The 8240-nt window shown below is 39.3% G+C and overlaps 1 protein-coding gene across 1 annotated transcript in view; it reads left to right on the top strand.

Annotated features, from left to right (window-relative positions):
- Window positions 1-2585: 2585 nt before the first annotated feature.
- TSPAN7 (tetraspanin 7) overlaps window positions 2586-8240 on the top strand; it is a 112077-nt gene continuing 106422 nt past the window's right edge. Inside the window, exon 1 of the mRNA XM_081327947.1 lies at window positions 2586-2793. Within this exon, the coding sequence (XP_081184073.1) occupies window positions 2713-2793 (81 nt within the window). The 5' untranslated portion in view covers window positions 2586-2712. The remainder of the gene's footprint in view (window positions 2794-8240) is intronic.

Raw genomic sequence — 8240 nt, 5'->3', positions numbered from 1 at the left:
TCCCTTCCCCCCCCCAAAAAGGGCTGCTGCTGTAGGACGCCGGTAAGCTGGAGCCTCAGCCTCGGTTGGGCTGGTCGGTTTATTTATGAGGAGGCCGTCTCTCGCCATTCTCAAGCGCTGGATTTGTCCGTTTCTACTAACGTCTCTGCTCCCAAGGATTTACTATTTTCCGGCGTATAAGGCGACTCGGCGTATAAGACGACCCCCGACTTTTGAGATTTTCATGCGTTAAAAAGTCGTCTTATACGCCGGAAAATACGGTAATCTTGTGCTTATATTTCAGGCTAGCTGAACTATGTTGAATTTGATTAACCCATTTGGGGACACTTGCATGAATACTGAGCCATAACCAAATGAGATGGGTGCCCATAATAGGCTAGACTAAAATGTGTTTGCCGTGGCGTAGAGTGATGTGCAAATGCAACTTATATGATCTACAACTCTAGGAAATCTCTACCAGATACTTTTTTTTTAAAGAAGCAGATAGCACTTCCATCTGACAACCATAATCAGCCCTGTGACCATGCATATCACTACTAATCTATAAGAAATAGAAGGATTAAGCACAGAGTTCCAAAAACAAATGGTGTTGCTCAGCTAGTCTGCCCTGCTAGTCTTTTATTCAAGGTATTTTTTTTCCTTGGTTCCTGTTTAATTACACAATTGATGAAAAAGCTTTTATCAATACTCAGACATAAAGTTGTGGATATTAGATCTTCATTTAAAAGATGCTCGTTTAAAAAGTTAAAAAGGAAAAACAAATATACCAAACAGAAATTCTCCACAAATATCTCCCTATATAAGAAAATTGTCCCTTTGGATCACACACACACACACACACACACACACACACACACACAAAATGTAAAGAGCTTTTTGTCTCCCAGAAACCTTCATTTCTGAATGACAGATAAGCTAATGTTAATGTTCAGCATAAAAAGAGCTGAAATAACTAATTCATTAACCACAAATCAATAATGTTAATTCCATCCAGGCTTCAAGGTAATTTGTGCCATTTTTAATTGGGACATTACCTGAAATATTATTACATTATTAAGTGATCTGAAGAAACTTTAGCTTCTCATAACTTTTACTAGGTCCACCATATAACTGTGTTTCTTAAAATGTATAACTTCATGATGCTGTGGTGTGTTACACCTGTCATGGTGGCAGCCAGCTATCACTTATTGTAATTGGGTTTTTTAAATCAGAGTTATAGGGGTTTTAGATTTTTAATCAAGGATAATTTAATCTATTTTAATTGTTATTAACTTTTTGTATTGTAATGTTGTTTTAATTGCCTTGTGAACCGCCCTGGGTCCTACAGGAGAAGGGCGGTATATAAGTTCAATAAATAATAATAATAATAATTAGTGGAACATGTTTTTCCTGTGCCACATTCTTCTGCTTTTATTCCTGAAGTGTCATATACGTTATGACTCTCTTGTCTGACACATTCCTTTTGTTTCATCACCTAAGTAGCTGCATCACTTCACAAACTGGAGAAGCAGCAGTTTTAGGTCAGGAAATCCAGGGAGGCTTGAATCCCCTTGTTTTTATTTCGGAAGTAAACGATCCGCCTATGAATAAGGTGTGAAGCTTGTTGGGGGCAATAAGCTGACTTTGTAATAATGCTGCTTGCCCCCCCCCCAAAGCCCTAATAAGCAGGCATATACATAGGATGAAGGCTATTGCTAAGCACATTGATTTGTGCTTTAGATTGTAAGCCGCCCTGAGTCTTCGGAGAAGGGCGGGATATAAATGGGATTTTTTTTTAAAAAAGGCCCTATTTATACAAACAGTTCAATTTACAACAAGCAAACAGACAAAAAAGCTGAGCTCTGGCTAGAAGGCAGAGCTATTCTCCTTGCCTTCCAACTTGTTGCAAGGCCCTTTTTGAAAGTGGAAGCCTGTGGGAGGCAGCTGGAGACCGAGGTGGTGGTGGTGGTGGTGGCCTGTCCATTTTTTTTCCCCAAGTGCTTTTTTTCAGGTCCGTACGCCCATCATGGCTGCGCACGAATAGGCCCACCGCGCAACCCTTTCACGGACGCCCAAGTGCAGGCACGGCTCCATTTTCAGCAGGAACCTGGCGATAAGCACACCCCCACCCACCCACCCGTCCTCGCCTGCTTCGCCAACACGCTCTGCATCGGTTCCCCACCCCCCCACCCCCATCCGCGTCCACACTGCTCTTAAGACATCCTCGCGGGAGACGTCTTCCTTCTTTTACTGCGCCACGACGGTGGACCCGCCATTCCACACAACTTTGCCTTTTCCACCCTCCCGCCTCTGCACCTTTCGCGCAACTAGGCAGCGGAGCCTCTCGCTTCTTTCTTCCCGGCCTCGGCCCTGCCTTCCCGAGAGCGGGGCCCGAGGGCTGGGGAAAGTCGATGAGCCCCTGCCCCTTCTCCGCCAGCGTGAGCGCACAATGGTGCCCTGGCTGTGGTGTGCGCTAGCGGCAGGAGGCGGGGCAGGCTGTGGCGGCGGCCCAGTAGCTGTGTGCACGAGCGCTCTGGAGCGGCCGCTTCCAAAGCTTTCGCCTCGGCCGCGATCATATTGGTAGCGGAGGAGCCGGCGGCGGCGGCGCCGCCAATCCGCCGCTCGGTGGAGGCGCGAAGGGAGCTCGCAGCCCCCTCCTTCCCTCCTCCCCCCCTCCCCTTCTCGCGCGCACTCCCTCCCCTGCCCTGAGCCAGCAGCCGGGATTTCAGTATTATGGCATCGAGGAGAATGGAGACCAAACCCGTGATAACGTGCCTGAAAACCTTACTCATCATCTATTCCTTCGTTTTCTGGGTGAGTGCCCCCAAACCCCGCGCTGGAAGCAGCCCAGCGAGGGTGAAAAGGCTGGGGGGGCTATTGGGGGCGGCAATTCGTCCCCCCCTGGCTCGCCCCGGGCAGGTTTTTATGTGCCGTCTGCGTTGGCGTCGCCGCAGATAACGGCGCGTTGCAATGGGAACCGCAGCGGTGGCTCTTCGCTGCGCAAACGCCTGTTTGCTTGCTTGAACGTATCGCTCTCCTCCATGCTAAAGCGTCTCTTCGCGGTTTATCGTCGTCTATTTAATTAACGGGGGAGGGGATAGGAAGTTCGTGCCCGATTTTCACCCACCCCGTCTCCTTTTTTTTCTATAAAAAAATAACCTTTCATGAAAGCAGCCCGGGAAAGAAGAAAGTTGAAGGCTTGGTATATATTTCTTCTTTTCCTTCGGTGATAGGAGAATTTGAAAAATTGTAGCAGATACTTGTAATTAATTTGATCAATGATCACAGGGGCTGATTGGCATTGCCAGATTTTTGAGGCATAAATGTAGGTCTGGGTGAATTTTTAAAAAAGGCACTGCTTTCACATTGCGTTTCGCAAAGCTCTTGATATTTGCAAGACCTGCGTACTTAAATTTAAGAAAGCTGGGTACCTCTCCGGATATTTGGGTCACTTAAAATGACTTTTGGATTTGCATCCAACCCAGTGGATGGATCTGGCTGTCAAAGTCTTGCCCAATGAAGAGATCTGTGGTGTTTATGAATGAGGCAATTGGTGCATCATGCATGAACATCCAGATTATTCAGGATCTTAAACTACAGCTCTTTTTTTTTCATATGATCTCTGCATTCTCTGCCAGTACCTCAGGGAAATCTGGTGGACAGCTTACGAAAAATGATATTGCAGGAATAAAAATCCATATGAACTTAAATATTTATTGGAAATGGTTAAAAAAACCTACATTCACACCCAATAAATGTGAAAATATACAGCAAGATACGACTTTTGCAAAAAAAAATTATCTTGCTGCTTTCATTGCTTCTGCTTATACCCACTCTAATGGTTATATTTTCATAATTGCCATGTGGATTATTTTGTCAGATTAACTATTATTGCTGGATGATCATACAAAAGGTGTTTCATTATAGCTGTTGGAATATGAAGGTTTATCAAATAGAGTATTAATGTCTTCTGTATTCTGGCTTCGCTTTGTAATATATTCTACCATATGATTGTCTCCTGTTTTCAAATAGCGCTGTTAACCCAGAATAAACAATTGAAACCCCTTTCCTTGTTGTTCCTGAATAACAGGAATAAATTATATACTTTGATTCACAGTACAGTTAAATTGAAATACTGCTTCATTTCCAAGTAAGTGAGATTAGAACTAATCTTATCCAAAGTAATATAGATGTATATAATCATGAATTTAGATACATGTAATATAGAAGACTTGCTTTGGTTTAATTGGTTTGAATATTATGTTGAATATCTCTACTCATTTCAAGAGACAGCCTTGTTGATTTCCTCTGTACTATATACAGGTGGACATATTTGTAGGTAGATTGCCTCTTTTATTATTTTGAAGGCTGTTGAGCTTGGGTTGTTTTTTTTTTAGTTCATGGCAGGCTTTACTTGTAGCTGCTCTAGTCTAGAGGGAGAAAAAGCATCTCTCACTGTTTCATTCTAGCAAAATAACAGTATAATATTATTATTAAAATATTATTGTGGTTTGTAATCCAAATACATTAAAGAGGTATTTGGTAACAAGAGCTCTGGGTTTTCAAATAGCCTCTGGGGACAGAAATTTTCTTAGCAGCTTGGGCTGTTGTTCAGCAGACTCAAATACAAAGTCTATCCTATCTTGTTGTCAGTGATCTGCTGATTAAGAACTCTTCGGTCATACATCATGGAAGTATAATATAATGGTTCCAGTTTGGTTTATTACAGACCTTAATCCTTACAGTACATTCTTTGAGTGTTAACCATTCAGTGTATCAAAAGAAGCTCAAGGAACTCTTATTTGAATAGCTTTAATATGTCAGGCACAATGAGAAAATGCAGTGCTTTTGTTTGTTCGTTTAAATTCTGCTTAGAGAGCTTTTTTAACCAATATAGGAATAGTTTTTATCCTGATGGTCTTTCATTCATAAAGTTTTGGATATTCCTTATTGCATCAGGCAATCTATCTTTCATTGTGTATTATTTGGGTTCTCAGTCTCTAGCATGGAATCATTTGCATACAAAATGTAAGTATATCTGATGTCTCCAACTAACACTTCTAATATCACACAAGCATTTCCCTAAATTATCCACAAATATATTAAACAACCAAAGACATGTTTATCATATTCTTTACCATTAACTATGTGAATATTTTTTTCTCATACATGCTATATGCCAGGGGTCCCAAAACCCCCAGTCTGTGGACCAGTACTGGCCCGCGGTATGCCAGCAACCGGTTTGCACAAACTAGCAAAGCCCCTTTTGCAAGATGAAGGCAGCACACAAAACCACACACCCTCCAGTCCATGGAAAAACCTTTCACCATGGAACTGGTCCCTGGTGCCCAAAAGTTGAGGACCTCTGCTATATCATATTTATTTATTTTTTAATCCCATTTATATCCCGCCCTTCTCCGAAGACTCAGGGCGGCTTACAATCTAAGAAGCACAAATCAATGTGCTTAGCAATAGCCTTCATTCTATGTATATGCCTGCTTATTAGGGCTTTCAGGGCCCCCCAAGCGGCATTATTACAAAGTCAGCATATTGCCCCCAACAATCTGGGTCCTCATTTTACCTACCTCGGAAGGATGGAAGGCTGAGTCAACCTTGAGCCTGGTGGGACTTGAACCTGCACTAATTGCAGGCAGCTGGTATTACTTAAAGAGGCATTAGCCCACTGCTCCACCAAGGATATACAGACATTTTCATATTTGCCAGCTGAGCTTCAAGTCCATAGTGATCAAAATATTCCATAATTCATGCCTATTCATTTTATTATGCATTTTGTCTAAATCAATAAATGTGTAATTTATTTATTTATTTTATTCAATTTAATGCAAGTTCTGTTTCAAATTCACATATTTCTTTATCACTTGCCAAAGAACTAAAATCTGGAATACATTTACCCTGCACTGCTAATACACAAATGTTCCTCATTGTTACCTTTTTTGGTCTTTCAATTACAATTAAGCCAAACACCTTCTTAGGCACACACACTGATTCTATCTACTTTTTGACAGTCAATTTTAGTTACTGCTCATCAGTTCACAGACACAGTCTTTATACACATGCTAAATATAATTTATATCCACTCCAAATCAAACTAATCCATAGTTCAACATTGTTCCATTTGTAGCATTTACACTTGTAATCTTACAATTTTCCAATATTGTCAAGGCATTTTTAAATCAATTTTCTTCTCTTTATAGCATTCATTTCAATCCCACACTTCAAACATCATCATTTCCATTAAAGAAACCTCTATACTTTCTAGCATTTCCTTAATTCATTCATCCCAAATAATTTTATCACATTTATTATTAATTCCACTTTTTCTTCTGGGGGCTTCTTATATAACTTTCTTCACCCACTTCCCAAACAAAATTTCTTCTCATCAAAAAGGTTGTGTATTTTCTCTGCCACTTTTAATTTTGTTCTTATTTTCTTTGATTGCATTCATTCTTTGAAACTGTATTTTCCTCTCTGTGCACATCAGATAATGCCTTTCATTTTAAGTTTTTACAGCGCTCAGTATATTTTCTTTAATTCAAGGCCTTTTCTATTTCATCATTTCACTATTCCATTAAATATCTTTTTCCATTCTTCAGATTATGTACTTCCACTCACTTCTGTGGCACTCTTTAATGTAATTGTTTTCAGTCTGCTCCAAGTACTTTCTGCATTATCTTTCCTTAAGGACAATTTTTTATTTTTATTTTTTATTTTAATTCCATTTATATCCCGCCCTTCTCCGAAGACTCAGGGCGGCTTACAAGCTTACAAGCTTCCATTCATTCTGTTGAAATAGTTGTACACCCTTTCATATTTTTTTCATTCAGAATTCTTTATGCTCCTGGAGTTATTCTTTTTTCTTCCATGTGATTTTATTTTACTACATTTTCATTTCTTCCCCCAACCCCAGACTTGATTCCACCCAAAAAGGGTATATCACAAATTCAGAACTTTTCACTGCCCTTGTATTTTTCACTAAGTCCCTCAGTCTTTCACAATAAACAAAGCAATCAAACCAATCATGCTTTTAAATTTATATTCATTTCTTTACCACTAGACCAGGGGTAGGCAACCTTGGCTCTTTTATGATTTGTGGACTTCAACTCGCAGAATTCCTGAGCCAGCTATGCTATGCTCAGGAATTCTGGGAGTTGAAGTCCATGAGTCATAAAAGAGCCAAGGTTGCCTACCCCTGCACTAGACTATATAAATAGAATTATCCTTAAAATATATATTTAAAAAATAGATCTTGTTTTAAGCAGATAACCCTCTTATCATTCTCATTTATTCTTTGGTCTCCAAAGGCCTACTTTTTCTGTGCTTTCATCTTGTTCCCATCATGTTATTTTACAGAACATTTTCCTATATTGCATTTATGTAGACATACTGTATCTTTATTACCATTCACAGGAGGAGAACATCAACCCATTATCAACCTGTGGATTTATATTTTTCATATGAAAATATAATCTAAATGATAGGAGTTAGATATTAAAAGAAGGATAATAACAACAATAACATTTTAATCTTTTCATTCATAACTAAGCCTATATCATCCCTATATTTATTAATCAATTCCACAATATCAGATTCCCTTTATTCAGATATGTTACATTCTTTCTGTCTCAGTTTTACAAATACATGACATACTTATTTAGGTCATGTAATCCTCTTAATTTCTCCCTCTATCCTGGTATGTATCCACAGAATTTATTTGGACGATAGTAAGAGAATACAGAACTGAGTAAACCATGGGGAGAAATGTAGCTTTTTGGAAATTTTGAAAGGAAAACGAAAAAAAAAACAACAACCCAACACAATTAAATTAATCTGAAATCAGTTTGATATTTGAAGAGTATAATGTGTATTACTTGTTGTGCCATAAAACCACAGTGTTTTGCATATCAGCAATTAATAGTGTGGCTCATTCATTAATTTAGAAACTGTGGTTGGATCAGTGATTTTACCACAGAGCACTACTACATTTATAAGAATTCAGTTATAATTTACATAGGTTATAAAAATATACCCATGTAGATAAATCATAGTATAATAGACTGAATTAAAAATTGTAATATTTCAGTATCAAAAATTCAGTTCCTTTAAGCTGTTTTATTGGTTCTCAAGGGGACTTTCATAGGTAAAGAAACCCATTCTTGAGTAATCATTGTTTGTGTCTAATCTGCTGTTTCCTCATTTGCACTCCTGTGAAGTCAGGCTTGGTAGTAAGACAAGCAGAGAAC

The sequence above is a fragment of the Vipera berus genome (genome assembly GCF_964194415.1).
Source record: "Vipera berus genome assembly, chromosome: 4".
NCBI classification, from domain to species: domain Eukaryota; kingdom Metazoa; phylum Chordata; class Lepidosauria; order Squamata; family Viperidae; genus Vipera; species Vipera berus.
The sequence above is the reverse complement of the archived record's forward strand: the minus strand, read 5'-3'. Positions and strand labels throughout refer to the sequence as shown.